At 41.3% G+C, this 22,256-nt stretch overlaps 1 protein-coding gene across 1 annotated transcript in view; it reads right to left on the bottom strand.

Moving 5' to 3' along the window:
* The window catches only part of CAP2 (cyclase associated actin cytoskeleton regulatory protein 2), a 139,203-nt gene that overhangs the window by 37,519 nt on the left and 79,428 nt on the right, over nucleotides 1–22,256 (bottom strand). Inside the window, exons 5-7 of the mRNA XM_040249316.1 lie at nucleotides 7,277–7,420; nucleotides 6,858–6,943; nucleotides 294–399 (exon numbers count right to left, since the gene is read on the bottom strand). Of these exons, the coding sequence (XP_040105250.1) occupies nucleotides 294–399; nucleotides 6,858–6,943; nucleotides 7,277–7,420 (336 nt within the window). The remainder of the gene's footprint in view (nucleotides 1–293; nucleotides 400–6,857; nucleotides 6,944–7,276; nucleotides 7,421–22,256) is intronic.

The following is a 22,256-nucleotide window of genomic DNA, read 5'->3' as shown; positions in this document are numbered from 1 at the left end:
TACTTAACTTTGACTGGTACATCTCATCATCTGTAATCACCATATCTGTTATTTTGATGGCTGCAGAGCATTCCACTACGTTCTTACTGCTGACAACTCAACCATTTTCTTTTTGTCTGTCATGCAGGCAGTTTCCAGACTTTCCTATGCCAACGGCATTTTTTATAAGCAGCTTCTACATGTATATTTTATCTTATGTTTTCCTTAAGGTAAATTCTAAAATTACCAGGCTACTGAGAATGAGTATCCTCATAACCTTTTGTTACCCGGGGGGAACAGGGCTGGGTACTTACTGTTTTGCTCCAAGTAAGGCCTGTGGTGTGGTGTTCCTTGATGTACGCTTGAAGCTCGCTCCAAATGTTCAGATATGACTTCACCCAATCCACATGGCGTAGATCACTTTGTCATAAAAGAGAGTGGAAGAGAGGGGAATTAGGATCTAAAATAAAAATTTAATAACACTGGAAGGCACATGGCAATCTAATAACTAAAGCACCAAATGACTCTGGAACAACGGTCTTTCTAGTCCAGTAGCTGTGAACTAAGTCTGAAAAGAACCTCGAAAGGATATGGTCCAGGTCTGCCCTGAGGGGAGCCGAGTGCCCTGAGGTCTGGTGTGGAGCAGAGAGGCCCGCGGAGAGAGCATCCACCAAACCCAGTCAGTTCATTCTCGTGTCATCTCTCTCACGGGGAGATGAACACGGAGGGGAGATCATTTCTTTCTGTACTGCTTCTGATGCAAAATGAAAAACAATGTGCTTTCAGGCAGGAGAATGGTACTCAAAAGGAAAAAGGTCCTTTGGCTTGTTTTCTAATAATTTGTGGAATTATTCGATTGAAAGGGTAACCAAATTGGAGAATTCTGGACTGATAAGGAAAGTTGCTATAGTAAGAAAAATGATTTCCTACAAATAGGTAACACTCAATAGTTGTAAAGGGACAATCACTTAGATTACCTTAAGTTGATACTCATAATGACAATGAAAGCAAGGCAGGGCACGGCCAGTATTTTTATTCCTATTTTACTCAACCGAGAAGTGATAAAATACTTACCTTTTAAAACTAGATTAACATATAGGATTGGGAGAACAGTTAGAAACATTAAACTTATGATATAAACAGGCAAAAATAGTTTCATTTCCTTTGGGTAATTTCCAACCACACATTTTTTTCTGCTTTGAATAAAGTAGTAGAAAATGAGAAAATGATGAAATCTATCACCAAAAATTTAATCACAAACCTGGGCCATTAATCTGAAGACAATATCAGAAGGAAATCTTTATTATTTCACCTTTGTCAATAATGACTTGTCTCTGGATATATTTTGTTTTCCTTGAAAAGTTCTAAGTACCATGAGCATGTTTAGAACTCCAGCGTATTAAGTCATGCCACTTAAGAGAAGGAAAATGGGGAACTGAACTCATAACTATCTACCCCTCAAAAAGGAAAAACATGAGTGATTTTGTTCCACATTTTTAGATTTACTGACTACATTAATCAAATCTATGAAATATTTCATTGTCACTTCCTCTCAATTTTACAGTCAAACCCCCAAATCCACATATTTATCTATTATATGGTCATTTAATTCATACATGTGCATATGTACATATGTATGCACAATACAGTCTGTAGGCATTCTAGAAAAAGCAGATTGCACATTCAATATACTTCTATTAAAAAGCTTAACACATGAAGTCCAAACCTGCACAGGCAAACTATTTTTCTTTTAACTATTATAGTACCATTTTAACTTGAAGACAGTTCTAGCTAAACGTGTAGTAAGGAATAACAACATGGTCCCGTTTAACCCAAAGGCAGACTCTGTGCTTAGCTGTGTCCAATTCTTTGCGACCCCATGGACTGTAGCCCACAAGACTCCTCTGTCCATGGGGATTCTCCAGGCAAGAATACTGGAGTGGGTAGCCTTTCCCTTCTCCAGGGGATCTTCCCAGATCAGGGACCGAACCCAGGTCTCCCACATTGTAGGTGTATTCTTTACCATCTGTCCCACCAGGGAAGCCAGTGTCTAAGAGACAACAAATTGAGGAGGACTTAACTATGCTTCCGGAGCTGACAACTCAGCCTCAGTTCCACTTCCCCTGGAAGAAGCTATGGGAGGGATGAGTGACTTTTAATGACTATGATGCAGAAAAGTCTTGCCTCTGGAAAGTCAAAATAATTAACTTGCTCTTTTCATTTATTGACAAAATAGCTGAGCAGCCAGTCAAGCCAGCTGAAAAGGCTGCACAGATGTAGTGTCCACTGCCCACAGCCCTTCTGTGTATACCACAAGGAAGCCTGGCTTTCTAGTCCTCCACCCATGGCTTGTCTGTCAGGCAGGCAGCAGTCAGCCTGCCACACTGGTGATACCTCATCAACAAGTCCGCAACACCCCACAGCCCTCACTGAGCCCACCCAAAGTGCAGGCGCTGCCGTCTTGGGTGTGCACATAAATGGGTGTGAGTAAGTGGCTGTGGAGCATTGGGCTTTGTTCAGGTTGGCACTCCTGGAAGCTCCATGGTGACTTAGGACTGAATGCACTTCCCCAGCACACTACACAGTCTTCGGGTGGTCCATTAAGTTTAAACGGATTGCCCTTGATGCTGTCAGAAGTAGTTTTTCTACCTAACAGCTGATCAAGAGGAACAAATACTAGACTTTCTTGTGTGTGCACAAAAAAGTGCAAATTCTTAACTCTCTTGGCTGTACGACACCTGCAGAGAATCACTCACACCATGGCCCCCAAGACACACTCAAGTAGGGACGGGGAGGACAGGAGCTAAGAAACTGAGATAAGAACAAAAATGGCTTCCAAGGGTGATGTGCAAAAAGGCAGAGGCTCAGAGGTGGCTAAGGTGTCCTGAATAGGCAGGTACAGGTGTGTGTCTGTACACCCCAAGAAGGGACTAGGTAAAGAGGTCTTTTATGTTAATGCTGACATACTTTTGCAACTTAAACTTGTTCTTTCCTGAACTGCTATTTTTATGTGGGCAGATTGTCTTGCATTTCTGATGCCTGTTCTCATTCATACTGCACAGTTCTGTCGTCTCTAACACAAAGTGGCAACACTTAGAGTTGTATCACTGGGCACTCAACCACAGTTCTAGGGGTGCAGGGAGTCTGTTACTGAGTATCAGAGCTTAAGGGAAGCTTCCTTAGGGTGGAAGAGACCTCAGGAGGGAAAAAGGTGTGTGGAAGTCAGAAGTCTCTAGAGCTGCTCTTCCTAGAAGAGCTAACACAGAATAACTAAACTCTATGAGAGGAGGAGAGTACTGTGGTTGCTTTTTGTCTTATTCTGTTTAGTATAATAGCTTTCCTGGGATATAACTCATATCCTAGGCAATTCATCCATTCAAGGCATACAATTCAATAGCTCAGTTTGAACTGTGCAATCATTACCACAGTCAGTTTTAAAACATTTTCATCACCCCCCAAAGAAACCCGATACTCATTAGCAGTTACTCCACATTTCTCCCCAATTTCCCCAGCCCCAGACAACTGTTAATCAACTTTCTGTCTTTATGGATTTGCCAGTTCTGGAATTTTATATAAATGGAATACAATATGTGGTCTTTTGTGTTTGACTTCTTTCATTCAACATAATGTTTTCAAGGCTCATCCATATCAGTTCAGTTAATTTCAGTTCAGTCGCTCAGTCATCTCCGACTCTTTGCAACCCCATGAATTGCAGCTCTCCAGGCCTCCCGGTCCATCACCAACTCCCAGAGTTCACTCAAACTCATGTCCATCGAGTTGGTGATGCCATCCAGCCATCTCATCTTCTGTCGTCCCCTTCTCCTCCTGCCCCCAATCCCTCCTAGCATCAGAGTCTTTTTCCATGAGTCAACTCTTCGCATGAGGTGGCCAAAGTACTGGAGTTTCAGCTTCAGCATCATTCCTTCCAAAGAAATCCCAGGGTTGATCTCCTTCAGAATGGACTGGTTGGATCTCCTTGCAGTCCAAGGGACTCTCAAGAGTTTTCTCCAACACCACAGTTCAAAAGCATCAATGCTTCTGCACTCAGCTTTCTTCACAGTCCAACTCTCACATCCATACATGACTACTGGAAAAACCATAGCCTTGACTAGACGGACCTTTGTTGGCAAAGTAATGTCTCTGCATTTGAATATGCTGTCTAGGTTGGTCATAACTTTCCTTCCAAGGAGTAAGTGTCTTTTAATTTCATGGCTGCAATCACCATCTGCAGTGATTTTGGAGCCCCCCCAAAATAAAGTCTGACACTGTTTCCACTGTTTCCCCATCTATTTCCCATGAAGTGATGGGACCAGATGCCATGATCTTCATTTTCTGAATGTTGAGCTTTAAGCCAACTTTTTCACTCTTCACTTTCACTTTCATCAAGAGGCTCTTTAGTGCCTCTTCACTTTCTGCCATAAGGGTGGTGTCATCTGCATATCTGAGGTTATTGATATTTCTCCTGGCAATCTTGATTCCAGCTTGTGCTTCTTCCAGCCCAGAGTTTCTCATGATGTACTCTGCATGTAAGTTAAATAAACAGGGTGACAATATACAGCCTTGACGCACTCCTTTTCCTATTTGGAAGCAGTCTGTTGTTCCATGTCCAGTTCTAACTGTTGCTTCCTGACCTGCATATGGGTTTCTCAAGAGGCAGGTCAGGTGGTCTGGTATTCCCATCTCTTAAGGAATTTTCCACAGTTTTTTGTGATCCACACAGTCAAAGGCTTTAGCATAGTCAATAAAGCAGAAAGAGATGTTTTTCTGGAACTCTTGCTTTTTCCATGATCCAGGAGATGTTGGCAATTTGATCACTGCTTCCTCTGCCTTTTCTAAAACCAGCTTGAACATCTGGAAGTTCATGGTTCATGTATTGCTGAAGGCTGGCTTGGAGAATTTTGAGCATTACTTTACCAGCATGTGAGATGAGTGCAATTGTGCGTTAGTTTGAGCATTCTTTGGCATTGCCTTTCTTTGGGGTTGGAAAGAAAACTGACCTTTTCCAGTCCTGTGGCCACTGCTGAGTTTTCCAAATTTGCTGGCATATTGGGTGCAGCACTTTCACAGCATCATCTTTCAGGATTTGAAATAGCTCAACTGGAATTCCATCACCTCCACTAGCTTTGTCCCTAGTGATGCTTTTTAAGGCCCACTTGACTTCACATTCTGGGATGTCTGGCTCTAGTGAGTGATCACACCATTGTGATTATCTGGGTCATGAAGCTCTTTTTTGTACAGTTCTTCTGTGTATTCTTGCCACCTCTTCTTAATATCTTCTGCTTCTGTTAGGTCCATACCATTTCTGTCCTTTATCGAGCCCATCTTTGCATGAAATGTTCCCTTTGTATCTTTAGTTTTCTTGAAGAGATCTCTAGTCTTTCCCATTCTGTTCTTTTCCTCTATTTCTTTGCATTGATTGCTGAGGAAGGCTTTCTTATCTCTTCTTGCTATTCTTTGGAACTCTGCATTCGGATGCTTATATCTTTCCTTTTCTCCTTTGCTTTTCGCTTCTCTTCTTTTCACAGCTATTTTTAAGGCCTCCCCAGACAGCCATTTTGCTTTTTTACTTTTATTACTTTTACTACTTAATTTTTTAAATGGCTGAATAATATAACCTTGTACGGATATACATTTTACTTATCTGTTCATCAGCTGATGGATGTCTGGATTGTTTCCACATTTTGCCAACCATAATTGATGCTGCTACGAAAACAGGTACATGCCTTTGTGTGGACCTATGTTTTCATTTCTTTTGGAAATACATCTAGGAGTGGGATTGCTGAGTGTAACTGTTTTTTTTTTTCTTTTGTAGCAAAAAATGTATTGGTACGTATTTCTGTTTTTTTTTAAATTATTTACTTACTTATTTTGGCCATGCCAGGTCTTAATTGTGGCATGTGGGATCTAGTTCCCTGACCAGGGATTGAGCCTGGGCCTCCTACACTGGGAGCACAGAATTTTAGCCACTGGACCACCAGGGAAACCCCAGTTGATATTTCTTTATATTTGTCCTCATTCAGTCCCATTTCCAATTCTAGCCCCAGTCTGAGGCTCTCTAGGACCTGTTATTTGTGCTGGAGACTGCATGTCCTTTTAAGCTCACTCTCCAGGCAAAACCTGCTGATTCAGCCTTATCTGTAAACTTTCAACAGCTCTCTGAATGGCGGCTGTTCTTACTGATATCTCTGTCCACCCAACTCATTTCATCTGAATGCAAGCTCTGGTCTCCCTCCCACTGACCTAGTTTACTGTCTCATTTCATTTCTGTTCCTCACGTCTAGTTCCTTTCCTGAAACCCCCTATCTTCTCTCTGCTCATTCACCAACTCTATTTTCATCAATAGGCTTCCCTGGTGGCTCAGACGGTAAAAGAATCCACCTGCAATGCAGGAGACCAGGGTTCGATCCCTTGGTTGGGAAGATCCCCTGGAGGAGGAAATGGCAACCCACTCCAGTATTCTTGCTTCGAGAGTCTCAAGGACAGAGGAGCCTGGCGGGCTACAGTCCATGAGGTTGCAAAGAGTCAGACACAACTGAGTGACTAACACTCACTCAAGTTTTGTCCATTTAGGGCTGGTCCATCACAAGTCACCACAGACCTCTCCTTATTGTGGTGACAGGTAACAGAGTGACATGCATTCCTGTTGGGAGAGTTTATTCGTTACCAGAGAACTGAGGCAAGACTTTCTAAAACATACATATTATCTGGATCATTGATTTCACTTTCTACTTTGCTTTACCTACACAGATGGTATTTTTCCTTAATGTTTATAGTCAATTAGCCTTTGAAAGGAATCAATAATGAACTGCATGAAGTCTGGGGACAAATGTTTAACAAACGATCAATTGAAGATTTGGTCAGTAAAAGAAGGTACGTACCTGTGTTTGTAGTCCTTTAAGACCCTGTTAGTGTAAAAGGTGGCCGCGTCGTTCATCTCCTTGACATAAGGACCAGGTTTGGGGGACTGAGAGAAGAGGGCCATCACCCAAGCATAGAAAGAAAAAAAATATAGGATAAGAAAGAAAATGTCTTAAAGAGGAAGAGAAGCAATGGAGATGTCAAGTGGAAAACTGGAGGCAAATTTTGTTCTGTAAGGATTGATGAAATGCTTCCTGTATCTCAGAACACAAAGCCCTGAACTTCAAGTGGGGGTAAGAAAGAGCTGCTGTGTTCAGCCTAAAAGGAACCTTCCTTTCATGAAGGATGAAGGATGAAGGAGGCTGGAGGTGGCCAGGAGCTCCCCCAAACACTCCAAAAATGCGACGAGGTGCAGGGACGACATTCCAGCCGGACTCACCACGGCTATCCACCCAAGGGCGGGAATGCTTTCGCTGACGGCTGAGAGATGATTAAACATCGTACTCCCTCGGTTCCTCTCTCTGAATGTCTGGATCTCCTGAATCTTTTCCGATATTGGTTTCAGAAGTGCAGCCACGTCGTTCTGTAAGCAAACATGGAGCACTGTTACTGAGGACAGGCAGAAATGCAGTGCCTCCATTCACACTGACCTAAGCAGGAGGACTCAGCACTTGTCAGGGGCAATCCACTCCAGTACTCTTGCCTGGAAAATCCCACGGATGGAGGAGCCTGGTAGGCTACAGTCCATGGGGTCGCAAAGAGTCGGACACGACTGAGCGACTTCACTTCTTCAGAATAGAGCGGGTTTTTTTTCCCCTTATGGTCATACTGTATTTTCACTCTCTGAAGTATGAAAATTGCATGGATTTCTTACATTATTAATGCTGCTTCCGTAGGCACTGAAAAAAATCCAGCAGTACAGTATGGCCCCTGTTTTGAAGACTTCTGAATGCAACACAGTGAAATTGAGTGCAGATCAAGTTATATTTTCTAATGGAACACATAGATATACCGTCTAATGGAAGGATCAGAATAACACACACCTAAAATCGGCATAGGTAGAGGTTAGTAAACAGATATCTTCCTATTCCTGTGACATGAGGGAGGGAGAGTCCTTGAAATGAAATGACATGAGGGAGAGTCCTTGGTTTTTACCATAATTACGATAACCCACGCAAAAAAGTAGAACTCTTTCACTGAGGTTCTTTGTAAGAAGGTGATGGCTTACAATATTTATGTTGGGTTGGTCCAAACCCTGTAAGATGTTATGGGAAAAACCCAAAGGAACTTTTTGGCCAACCCAGTAAGTGATCTCCAGGGTTTCTGCCAGTGTAAAAGTCTCCGATTGACAAGATTCACTGACCAGGTCTTTCCTATCACTGATACACAAACGCAAGCAAAACACTTCCTAACTGAGATCTGCAGGTGAACAGAGGAATGTTTTCCTTTGGAAGAAACAGAAATACACGGAAAGAAAACAAAGTGTTCTTAAAGTTCTCAGTGGGCTTTTATGTCTTCTGTTTTATTGAGAAATAATTGACCTACATCACTGTATGGGTTTAAGGTGTAAATACATGCAAATCAAACCAGTGTAGTGGTTTATTTACATATACTGTGAAGTTATTACCACAATAGGTTTAGTTAATCAATACGTTTATCCCTGTGATGAGAATTCCAAGGATCTGTTGTTCTCTTAACAACTTTCCTACAGATGACACAGCAGTGTTAACTACTGTCATCATGCTGTAATTCATCCTAGTGCTTATTTGTAACTGGAGGTTTATACCTTATGACTCTCTTCCTCTGACTCCCCCTCTACATAGCCCCTACTTCTGGTAACCACAAATCTACTCTTTTTTTTTTTCTGTGAGTCTGATGGGTTTTTGTTTGTTTAGATTCCACATGTAAGTGAGATCACACAGGATTTCTTTCTCAGACTTATTTCACTTAACATGATGCCTTCAAAGTCAGTAGACTTTTAAAATTCTTCCATATTGAAGAAGGTGAAAAAAAAAAAGGTTGCTTCAAAAGCAAGCCAGGTCTTGTAGAAAATTCATGAATACCTTCTTACCTTCTTACTTTCCCTTCCTGGCCATTATGAAGGAAAGGTTTTAGAGATTTGAGGAAGACCCTGAACCAGGGTTGTTATGTGCTGTATTGCGTCCTTCCCAAATTCAAATGTTGAAGTCCTAACCCCTGGACCCTCAGAATGTGACTATTAGGAGGCAGGATCTTTAAAGAGGTACTTATGTTAAAACTGAGGTCATCAGCGTGGACCCTAAACCAATCTGACAGGTGTCCTTGTAAGAAGAGAAGATGAGGATGCAGAGACTCACAAGGGAAGATCAGGTGACGACACAGAGAGAAGACGGCCATCCACAAGTCAAGGAGAGAGGCTTCAGAAGAAGCCAACCCTGCTGACACCTTGATCTTGGACTATGAATCTCCAGAATTGTGACAACGCACCTTTATTTGTTTAAGCCATCCAGTCTGCAGTGCTTTGTTCTGGCAACGCTGGCAAACTAAGGTAAGGATGTAATGACAGTATAGGTTTCCCAGGTGGCTCAGTGGTAAAGAAGCCCCCTGCCAAGGCAGGAGACTCAGGTTCAATCCCTGGGCCAGGAAGATCTCCTGGAGGAGGAAATTGCAACCCACTATAGTATTCCTGCTCAGAGAATGCTATGGACAGAGGAATCTGAAGGTCTACAGTCCACGGGGTACGACTGCACACACACAATGACAGTGCAGGAAAAGTAAACACCCCCAAACCCTCAATAAACAGACAGATAAAACCTCTCTAAACAGTCCCTGCCCCAAACACAGCTCTTCCACGTTTCTTGGCTAATGATGGCCACAGTCGGGTTGAAATGCCCTTCCTGGAATTTCACTCTTTAGAAGGCAAACATTTCCCTCTTTGAGAGACGTTTTTTTTTTTTTTTTTAAGTCCAAATTCAACACCCAATCAAAGGTGTGTTATACAGGTTTCCCCAGAAGGCAGTTGATTTTTAATTATGGGAATACCAGTAGAAAGCATCCTAATTTTCTCCCATGACTTGCTCAGCCATGGTGCTCTTGATGCAATGACATTTTTGAGAAAGGCCAGAATAATTGAATTGTTAGTGATATCTGGCCTATTGCCCCAAGAGGAAAAAGAACCAGAAACTGTGTTTTTACAATGTTCACTAGATTTATTAAGGCCATCCTTGTTTATCTCTAACTTCCCAAGAACAAACTCTAAAGTCTGAGGAGACAGAGTATTCTGGAAGATATTTTATATTGGTTATCTGATGAAAGCACCATAAAGATTGAGAAAGTTTTCTTTTGCCTTAGTTTGGCAATTGCGTGAAGAATTGTCCTCATTTAAAAAAAAAAAAAGAAAGCAATGTTGAGAGAACTAAGTACAACGGCTACTTGCAAAACCCTAATAAACAGTACAGCTTTTATTCTGTGCCAATAGATTTCTCATGTGCTTTAAAGGAGGCTTACATTTTCCAGCTCATCCTGAACTTTCACAGCTGGAATCGAAAACACAGAGAGAACATTCGAGTTATGGTGTGATTTCCATCAAGGCTGATCCTGTGGGATATCAGGTGGAAAGCGAATGGTGGGAGGGGGGAGGGGAGCTGTTAGAGGAACTCCTCCCACCTGTTTATACATCAAGCACATGAGCTTCCCAGGTGGCACAGTGGTAAAGAAGCCACCTGCCAATGCAGGAGACTCAAGAGATGTGGGTTCAAGCCCTGGGTTGGAAGGATCCCCTGGAGTAAAAAATGGCAACCCACTCTGGCATTCTTGCCTGGAAAATTCCATGGACAGTAGTTAGCCTACAGTCCATAGGGTCACACAGAGTTGGACATGACTGAGCACACACACAAGCATACTCAATACTTAAGAGTCTGAATTGCACTGAGGTCAGTTACCTCTACATCAAGGCTTTCCACTGATAGATTATTTTAGAAGCATCTGTTTTTTTTTTTTTCCCCCAATGGAATGCATTGGTGCTGGCTTTTCAGACAGAGCTAGAAGCTAGTGTGCTTTGGAATGACTTTATTTTTATCTATTTATTTAGACAAGTAGCCACGGGTCTTAGCCATGGTACCTGGGATCTTTGTCACATCACGCAGGATCTTTCATGGTGGTGCATGGATTCTCTAGTTGGTGGCATGCAGGCTCAGTTGCTCTGTGGAATGTGGGATCTTGGTTCCCACACCAGGAATTGAACCTTTGGACCACCAGGGAAGTGCCTGGAATGACTTTAAATTGGCCAGTTTTACATGTCTCACCCAGATTACTTTCTAAAAAACTTATCACTCAAGTTTTTTTTTTTTTAATTCCAAGAGACACTTCCCTGAAAGAAAATTATTTTTCAAGACTTATGTGAAAATTAGCCAAAAAATCTCCCTTTCCCTTCTCCAGGTTTCTGTGGCTTGAACAGAAGGTCAAAATGGCCAAACTAGAGAAGATGCATGTGCAAACTGCAAGTTTCAGCGAGTGCTTTTCCAAGGGCTGTCTTAGCTTGATGGGACTGTACTTGGGAGAGTATTTCAGGACTCCATATCTTTATGACCCTAGTTTCTAAATGCTTTAAAGTTGAAGAATTGAGACCCATTATCAGATTCATCTCAGTTTAGCTCCAGAAATAATTGTTTTGCAGAAAGTAAAACTAAAGAGCTTTATCAGTGAGCTTTGTAGAAACTTTACCCAAAAAGGAAAACCAAATTCCCACTCATGCTGTTTTGTAAGGGAGGGAACAAACTCTGGGAGTTTGACCTTAAAGATGTGCCATTGAGTAAAACAAAATAAGCTTGTTATTTCTGGAATCCATGGTTCTTGTGTAGTTCTATGTCAGGTAGAAAATGGATCAATCTGCTGTTATTTCTTTTAAATAATTTCTTTTCTTGATTATCCTCTTTATGTGAAAATTGGAGAATAAAGAGATAAACATAAGTAAACGATGTTGTTGTTCAGCCACCCAGTCATGTCCGACTCTTTGCAACCCCATGGACTGCAGCACATCAGGCCTCCCTATCCCTCACCATCTTCCAAAGTTTGCCCAAGTTCATATCCATTGGATTGCTGACGCCCTCTTCTCCTTCCACCCTAAGTAAACAATAAACATCCCTAAATCCACCACAAGGAGAAAAACACTGCTAAATGTTTATTTTTTTTTCTTGTATATACAATTACTAGAGATATCTTCAAAAATAGCAATGCTTTCTTTGTAAATAATGGCTATTAAGACCATAAGGAGTAGTCTTGAGTTGAATTTAAGAGGTTTAATTAAAACAAGCAGGCACAAAAAACAGATAAAAATCCACCCATATATTGGCAAGTTCTGTGAAACTATCATTTTTAGAAAGGATATTTTAAATATAAATGCTACAAAGACATTACTGTTACCACTCAGGCAAATTTAACAGCATTAAAGTAAAAATTGGACTTTTTAAATATTTGAATCCCACCAATGTTAAAAAATCCTAAGAAAGCTCATATCAAGCAGTACATCTTAGCCAACCAAACTACCAAATATCAATCATGATTACTTTGACTTAGGTGTTTTTGAATCAACAAATTTTACCACTTGATTCCACTTGAGTACGCATGAGTATATTGCACAGAAAACATAGAAAGATACTCATCAAAGTGTTAACCCAGGATTTTCATTCAATTTTATTGCCTAATCCATACATACTAAATTTTCTAATTAAGTACGTGCACTTCCTTTGTAATGAATGGAAAAGTTTTAAAGCATATTAACCAGTTTTGCACCTTTAATGGTGGAAAAAAATTTATATAGGTGCTATTAAATTTATAGATATAAAAATATTAAGACTCTCACCATTAGGGAAGTAGCTTCAGGAAAATATGTTCAGAAATTATTAGAATAAATTATTCGGATGAAGAAGAACAGTTAACATTTTCTCAGGCAAAGGTTATCCAAATCAGCAACAGTGTTTGCACCTAAAATATATCATTTGGGCACATCCTAATAAATGGAGCAATTGTTTTTACCATTTTAAGTCAAAAGCAATTTTTAAAAAAAAATCAGAAGTGTTAATTTGCATTAACTTGCTTTGTAGATATTTCTCTAGACTGATTTCCCTTCATTGTTCCTCTAATTTAGAAATTTCCACTGTCCAGGAATATTTGGGAGGTTTCAGAATATCCTCCTAATCATACTTTCAGAAACATCTGCACATTTAAGACAACTTGAAAATTAAAGACATCTGCAAAACTGTTACAGAAGTCAATCTAAATAAATTAAACCAACTAAGCTCCATGGATGTACATGATACTATGGTAGCTGCCATTATATTGTATTATGACAAATTCCTTGGAAAATATTTTTATATGTCCTTAAGACTTTATATTCCATATGTGTCTTATTTTATGACTGTTAAACTCTTAAACTGACTGGTTCAAAGTTGGGAAAGGAGTATGACAAGCTTGTATACTGTCACTCTGCTTATTTAACTTATATGAAGAGTATATCATGTGAAATGCCAGACTGGATCAATCACACACTGGAATCAAGATTGCCAGCAGATATATCAACAACTTCAGATATGCAGATGATACCACAGAAAGTGAAGAGGAACTAAAGATCCCCCTGGTGAGGGTGAAAGAGGAAAAGCGAAAAAGCTGGCTTAAAATTAAACATAAAAAAAATTAAGATCATGGCATCTGGTTCCATCACTTCATGGCAACTAGAAAGGGAAAAAGTGGAAGCAATGAGGGATTTTAGTTTCTTGGGCTCCAAAATCACTGCAGATGGTGACTACAGCCATGAAATTAAAAGACGCTTATTCCTTAGGAGGAAAGCTATGACAAACCTACACAGTGTATTAAAAAGTAGAGACATCACTTTGCTAACAAAGGTGCGTATAGTCAAAGCTATGGTTTTTCCAGTAGTCATGTACAGACATGAGAGTTGGACCAAAAAGGAGGCTGAGCACCGAAGAACTGATGCTTTTGAATTGTGGAGCTGGAAAAGACTCTTCAGAGTCCCTTGGACTGCAAGAAGATCAAACCAGTCAATCCTAAAGGAAATCAACCCTGAATATTCACTGGAAAGACTGATGCTGAAGCTGAAGCTCCAATACTTTGGCCACCTGATGGGAAGAGCCAACTCATTGGAAAAGACCCTGATGCTGGGAAAGAGTGAGGGCAAAAGGAGAAGGGAGCGGCAGAGGATGAAGTGATTATATGACATCACCGACTTGATGGACATGAATTTGAGCAAACTTCAGGAGATAGTGAAGGATAGGAGAGACTGGCATGCTGCAGTCCATGGGGTTGCAGAGTCAGACATAACTTAGCAACTGAACAACCACAGCAACAAAACACTTAAAAATATACTCAAGAATTCCAAAGGCTTTTTTTGCTTTTATTCCTTAAAAATCCTTCTTAAAGAAACAAACTGCCATTTGTAACAATGAATGGACCTGGAGGGTATTATGCTTAGAAAAATAATTCAGACAGAGAAAGACAAATATTATACGTTTTCACATACATATGGAATCTAAAAAATTTAAAAATAAATGAATATAACAAAACAAAAACTGACTCATAGACACAGAGAACAAACTGGTTACCGGGAAAGAGAGGTGGGAGAAAGAGCAAAATGGGGAAGGGAATTAAGAAGTACAAACTATTAGGTTTAAAATAAACAGGATACATGTATGTAATGTATAGCACTGGGAATATAGCCAGTATTTTATAATAACTTTAAATGGATTTTAATCTATAAAAATATTGAATCATTATGTTGAATACTGAATATAACATTGTAAATCAATTTTAATTCAAATAAAAAATTCTTTTGGCTGCACTCTGTGGCATGTGGGATCTTAGTTCCCTGACCAGGGACTGAACCCACATCCCCTGCATTGGAAGGGGGTGCCTTAACCCCTGGACTCTGGAGAAGTCCCCAACTATACTTCAATTAAAAACAAGTCTTCTTAAAGAGTAAAATGAATGAACTATGTTTGAGAATGAATTGCATTGCCCTGATACCTATGAGAGAAACTTCCAATATGCATAAATTCCTACTTAAATTTTTAATACAAATCTATCACAACCCATTATACTCATCAGCACATCCTCCCCCAGTAATAATACCTGAGAAATAAACTATTTCAAAGATACAGGAAAACATAGAAAATAATGACAGGCATCTCTGTATATGAAACATAATTTAATATTTCATTGGGGCCAAGGATCATCTCTAACATCCCTTTACTGACATTTCCAAAAAACAGCTGGAAACGCAGAGGTCTGGAGCCCAGGACAGATACTTCTTCAGAAAGAACCTCAGGGGTAGCACTGAAGCTTGATGCCAAATTGTTGTATTTTTCTTATAAAGGTAGAATAGTTGCAAATCAGGCATTTTTAGTGTAATTTTTTTCTGCCAAAACATTTAGCAAACTACAGGCTAAAGAACCTTTTCTAAAGTAATTTTTTTACTTTTCAGATAACAACTTACACTGTTGCTTATCAATATGCTTTAACTTCTCAGAATCATTCAAAGTCTTTTTTAGGGTTTTGGAGCCACTGACCCAACAAACAATGTATGTTTGTCAGTTCCAACTTCCTATTTTGTTTTGTTTTTTTTCTTTGCCACTGTTCACAAGTGTGAACCCAATTTCTCATCATTTCTAGTTTCTGTCCTACACTATGGTGGGAAGCCCTCACTCTAAAACTTACATTTTATTATCAGAACAAGAACACAGTTTTGCTGACATGATACATAGGCTGCTATTTTCTCCAAGCTCTCAATGTGTCACCTGTCTCAAAAGGGTAGGTATGTGATACAAAAAGTCAAGTTCGATGGAAATCTAAAAGTTTATACAGTGATTCACAATAATTTGTATCCTTATAATATCTCATCAATTCTTCTGCACTCAGCTTTCTTTATAGTCCAACTCTCACATCCATACACGACTACTGGAAAAACCATAGCCTTGACTAGACGGACCTTTGTTGACAGAGTAATATCTCTGCTTCTTAATATACTGTCTAGGTTGGTTATAACTTTCCTTCCAAGGAGTAAACGTCTTTTAATTTCATGGCTGCAATCACCATCTGCAGTGATTTTGGAGCCTAGAAAAATAAAGTCAGCCACTGTTTCCCCTGTTTCCCCATCTATTTGCCATGAAGTGATGGGACCAGATGCCCTGATCTTAGTTTTCTGAATGTTGAACTTTAAGCCAACTTTTTTACTCTCCTCTTTCATTTTCAAGAGGCTCTTTAGTTCCTCTTCACTTTCTGCCATAAGGGTGGTGTCATCTGCATGTCTGAAAGTGAAGTCACTCAGTCATGTCCGACTCTTTGCAACCCCACGGAGTGTAGCCTACCAGGCTCCTCTGTCCATGGGATTTTCCAGGCAATATTACTGGAGTGGATTGCCATTTCCTTCTCCAGGGGATCTTCCCAACCCAGGGATCGAACCTGGCTCTGCCACATTGTAGACAGACGCTTTACCGTCTGAGCCAGGTTATTGATATTTCTCCTGGCAATCTTGATTCCAGCTTGTGCTTCCTCCAGCCCAGTATTTCTCATGATGTACTCTGCATATAAGTTAAATAAGCAGGGTGACAATATACAGCCTTGACGTACTCCTTTTCCTATTTGGAACCAGTTTGTTGTTCCATGTCCAGTTCTGTTGCTTCCTGACCTGAATACAGATTTCTCAAGAGGCAGGTCAGGTGGTCTGGTATTCCCATCTCTTAAAGAATTTTCCACAGTTTATTGTGATCCACACAGTCAAAGGCTTTGGCATAGTCAATAAAGCAGAAAGATGTTTTTCTGGAACTCTCTTGCTTTTTCGATGATCCAGCAGATGTTGGCAATTTGATCTCTGGTTCCTCTGCCTTTTCTAAAACCAACCTGAACATCTGGAAGTTCATGGTTCACATATTGCTGAAGTCTGGCTTGGAGAATTTTGAGCATTACTTTACTAGCGTGTGAGATGAGTGCAATTGTGCGGTAGTTTGAGCATTCTTTGGCATTGCCTTTTTTGTGATTGGAATGAAAACTGACCTTTTCCAGTCCTGTGGCCGCTGCTGAGTTTTCCCAATTTGCTGACATATTGAGTACAGCACTTTTACAGCATCATCTTTTAGGATCTGAAATAGCTCAACTGGAATTCCATCACCTCCACTAGTTTTGTTCGTAGTGAGGCTTCCCAAGGCCCACTTGACTTCACATTCCAGGATGTCTGGCTCTAGGTGAGTTATCACGTCATAAAGAAAGCTGAGTGCAGAACTGATGCTTTTGAACTGTGGTGTTGGAGAAGACTCTTGAGAGTCCCTTAGATTGCAAGGAGATCCAACCAGTCCATTCTAAAGGAAATCAGTCCTGGGTGTTCATTGGAAGGACTGATGTTGAAGCTGAAACTCTAATATTTTGGCCATCTGATGAGAAGAGCTGACTCATTTGAAAAGATCCTGATGTTGGGAAAGACTGAAGGCAGGAGGAGAAGGGGATGACAGAAGACGAGATGGCTAGATGGCATCACTGACTCAATGGACATGAGTTGGGGTAAACTCCAGGAGTTGGTGATGGAGAGGGAGGCTTGGCATGCTGTGGTTCATGGGGTCACAAAGAGTCGGACACGACTGAGCGACTGAACGGAATATCTCATCTCCTGAATCGTGCTGCAACAACAGGGGTCAGAAGATGATAAAAATGAACAAACTTAACATTAGCTGCTCTTCATATTGAGATTTATAATTTTCATTATATAGGTTCTGATAGGAAGAGTCTTTCCCTGCTAATACAGAAAGATGATAGTCCAGTCACAGAAAACACGTCTTTTCCATTCACGGATTGTTGTGCTGCTAACAACTGTGTGTGAGGCACATACGAAGCTCTAGTGCCTCTCTTCTGTATAACTGGACTTGACAAAATGCATTCCAAGAAAATGCTGGATTCATGGCAGGTACATGGGATTAGCTAGATTATTTGAGATCCAGGAAGGAAGCAGTGGTCAATAACGGGCAATGATCAATAAAGACATACAAAATCATGGCAGAGAGAAACCAGAAGCGAAAATTAAGTTGAAAATCAAAAGCTTAACCTGGTTACCCACAATCAGCATAAGAGAGTAGACTGGATGGTCAAGAAGAATCTCATCTTGTACCTTGTCATTGTTTCAACTTATTTTATGGACCTAGCCGAAAAGACATCAACATTCTCCCTCTCTGGGTAGGTACTGTCTGGCTTCTGACAATGATGAATTTTATAATCACCTATAATTTTACTTTAAGGGATTCTGAACATTAAAGCTGAACAGCAATCTCACTGTGCTTTACTTGAACACACAGGACTTCACTAACTAACAATTTCTAAAATTGGAGAGAATTGCCCAAACCATTCAAATTCACCAGCCTTATAAAATCTAAAATAATATATCAGAAACTAGTTCTCTGAGATGAAAAAGAATCCAAATTGCTATACATTTTTAAAATGAAAGAATATTTGATGTACAATGTTGTGTTAGTTCGTGGTATACAGCAAAGGGATTCAGTTATACATATATATTAATTTTCATACTTTTTCATTGTAGGTTATTGTAAGATATTGACTATAGTTCCCTGTACTATATTTACTATACAGTAAGACCTTGTTGTTTATCTACTTTATATATAGTAGTTTGTGTCTGCTAATCCCAAACTCTTAATTTATCTCCCCCCTTTCCCAAAGTACTATAAATTTTTTTCTACCAATGTTTGTAGAGTATGGACTGTATGCCATTCATCATATTGATTGGTTTTCCCTAGTTCTGTCTGCTTCCTAATGACAAATCTCAGTTTAAACCACCAGTGTCAACATCTGAAGGATCCCTGCACAGTCAACTGCATTTCCCGGGTCATTGTTGTTCCCCTGGATAAACAGGCCCATGACAAAGGGATCGTTAGATCTTTTCTTTGAGATTCATTTGTGCAGGACATGGCTGAGATGATGTAAATCTTTAGTTTCCAGTTCAGTCTCAGGAGGTGCAAAAAATTGCAACAGCTGCTCTGTGTCTTAAGACATCTCACAAGGTGGGTTTACCAATAATTATACCAAGCTACTAACACAGACACAGGACTTGCCAGGTGGCACTAGTGGTAAAGAACCCACTTGCCAATACAGGAGACATAAAAGATGAGGGTTCAATCCTCGGGTCAGGAAGATCCCCTGGAGAAGGAATGGCAACCCACTCCAATATTCTTGCCTGGAGAATCCCATAAACAGAGGAGCCTGGTGGGCTACAGTCCATAGGGTCACACAGAGTCAGACCCAACTGAAGTGACTTAGCACGCACTGATACAGCACTCTAATTGTCCTTAATCAGAAATCAGCTTCCTCTCTCCTTTTAAAAAATGTCTGTTGAAACTCTTCAAGTTGTACACTTAATTTATTTTTAATGTTTTAGGCATGCGGTATGTGGGATCTTAGTTCCCCGACCAGGGATTGAACCTGCGTATCTTGCATTGGAAGCACAGAGCCTTAACCATGGGTCCACTAGGGAAGTCCCTCGGCTTTCTCTGTTAAGGTTAGTAGAATCTTCGTCAGATTCTACTGATCGCTGTTCTCAAGAGCCATGCTTCCCACAGAACATCCAACAGAGCCCCAGTTCCAGTTTGGTGAACAGCTCAATACAAACAGAGCATCCTGGTCCATGGAGTTTGAGAGGACTCTGCACACAGCATCTCCCTTTTGGCGAGTCAGGACCCACCTCAGAATACTAATGGAGTCACTAAAGAAGTCCATTTATCTTGTTTACCTTGATGTTTCTCAAGTTTTTTGGCTCACAGAATGTTTCATTCCACCCACCCGTCTCCCTCAGTTTTGTAGGGAATTGGTTTTCTGTAGAACAGACTCCAGGAAAGGTTGGCAGCGGAAGCCTGTGAAGTGGCTTCAGAGAGTCACTGGGATGCGCTGGGCTGCTCCCTGTGTGTTCATTTGTCCTCCAGTTATGCTTGTTCATTACCATGGAAACACTTTCAGGGGCTTTTAATGCAGGCAAAGAAGTCTCTTCGCTCGCATTTCTAACACACACATACACAGGCTGTTTTCAGGAGCTATAATCATCTCTGAGAGGACTGCTGGCATGACCCTCCCCACTCTGCACTGAGAGTCTATCTTCTCTTGCTGCTTCACAGTCAGTCGTTTTCTGGTCAGCCCTGCCCCCACTTCCAATCACCACTGGCAGTCAGAATCTCTTTCCTTGCCTTTTTCCTCATCTTTTTTCTTTCTTCTTGCTCACACTGAACCTTGTGTTCGGAAAGGCAGACCATTTAGAAACAACGCCCCTGCATCACAGTATTCCTTCTACAGAGCAAACTGAGGGCTAATGGCATTTGCTTGCCCTTCGTCTTCAAGTCTTGAGCTATCTTTTCCTAAGTGCTGCCCCATGGCTGTGCGATGCTTTTTTGTTACCCAAGAGGGATTTTTGGCTCCTTCCAAGTCCAGAGGACTCCCATAGCTTCTCCTGACATTAAGTCTCCCTCATGCCACAGATCACATACACTCGAAATACTATCAGTGCTGGAAGATGGCTGTGCTTGGTTTTTCACACTGACCCCCAAAGGGAAAGTGTGGCTAATGCCATGTGTAAAGCTACCAACCCCTCCACCCCCACCCACAAGAAACCAAAAACGTGATGTACATCCAGAATTCTATGAGGCACATCAAGAAGACCATTTTTGATCTTTGGCTCAGCTCTTTAGACCGAAAGCCTACAGCTCTCGACTGTGTAATAACGTGGAGGAGATAGTGTTCACACCTCTAAAGATACATCTAAAGACTGCTACCTATCGGTTCATTTATTTCTGCATTTATTCAACAAATATATACTGAGCGCCACATCTATGTGCCAGGGCTGGAGAGAAGAGGTGGAACAGAGTGGCAACAAGATAAGGTCTCTCATGTCCCTTGTCCTCTTCTGTCCAAGTAGGGTGGGGAGTGGACTGGTCAGAATTTTCCATAGAAGCAGCACCACTAGGATGCGACTACATACAGGGCTTTATAAGGAACTGGCTCATGGGATTACGGAGGCTGTCAACTCCCAAGATCTGCAGAGTGAGTCAGCAAACTGGAGACCCAGGAGGCATGATGGCTTAAGTTTTCCCATCTGAAGCAGGCTTGAGACCCAGCAAACTCATGTTCACTTTGAGTCCAAACACAGAAAAAGCTGATAGCCCCAGTTTGAAGGCAGTCAGGCAGGAGGAATTCTCCCTTACTCAGGGGAGGCTCAGCCTTTTTGTTCTATTCAGGCCTTCAGCCCATCGGATGAGGCCCACGCACGAGTGTGCTTTGTCTAGTCTACTGATTTAAATGTTAATCTCATCCAAAAAGCATCCTCACAGAAAAGTCCAGAATAATGTCTGCCCAAATATTTGGGCATCCCATGGCCCGGTCAAGCTGACGTATAAGATGCGTCACTGGGGGAAGATAGACGGTAAATGTAATGAATAACTAAATTATATGGTATGTTAGCTGTTAAAAGTCATAGGGAAGAAAATAGAATCAAAAGAAGGGAATCAGATATATGTCGGGGATGGGTTTCAGTTTACAATAGGGCCAGAGTCAGTCTCACAGCCAATGTGATATTTGCATAAATAGTTGGACGAGGCTTTAGCCATGTGGGTATCTGGGGAAGGCAGACACAACCACCACAAGAGGAAAGAACCAATGCAAAGATCCTAAGGCTGGAATGTGTCTCCAGAGCTCAAGGACCGGTAGGCAGGATAGAGGAGCCGGATGAGTGTGGCGAAAGTGGTGGGATACCAAGTGGGAGGGGAAGAGGCAGCGAGAGGGGCAGAAATCATGAAGGCTGTTGACAGGATTTTGGCTTTTTTCCTCAAAGAAATGGAAATCACCCGAGAGTTTTGAGCAGAGCAATGACATGATGGGATTTTCCAGTACTCTTGCCTGGAAAATCCCATGGATGGAGGAGCCTGGTAGGCTGCAGTCCATGGGGTCTCGAAGAGTCGGACATGACTGAGCGACTTCACTTTCACTTTTCACTTTCATGCATTGGAGAAGGAAATGGCAACCCACTCCCGTGTTCTTGCCAGGAGAATCCCAGGGACGGGGGAGCCTGGTGAGCTGCCGTCTATGGGGTCGCACAGAGTCGGACACGACTGAAGTGACTTAGCAGCAGTAGCAGTAGCAATGACATGATGTGGTCTTCCTTTATGAGAATCACTCCAGCTGCGGTATTGAGACTAGACTGTCAGAGGGTGGGATGAGGTGGAAGCAGGAAGGTCACGTTTGAGACTTTGCGATAATTTGCTATTTTATTAAAAAAAATTTTTTTTTGGCCATGATGCACGGTATGTGGGATCCTAGCTCCCTCACCAGGGATTGAACCCACACCCCCTGCATTGTAAGGGCAGATCTTAACCACTGCACTGCCAAGTCCCAGA

The sequence above is a fragment of the Oryx dammah genome, unplaced genomic scaffold, assembly GCF_014754425.2.
Source record: "Oryx dammah isolate SB20612 unplaced genomic scaffold, SCBI_Odam_1.1 HiC_scaffold_11, whole genome shotgun sequence".
NCBI classification, from domain to species: Eukaryota; Metazoa; Chordata; class Mammalia; order Artiodactyla; family Bovidae; genus Oryx; species Oryx dammah.
This window is presented reverse-complemented; position numbering and strand designations above follow the sequence as displayed.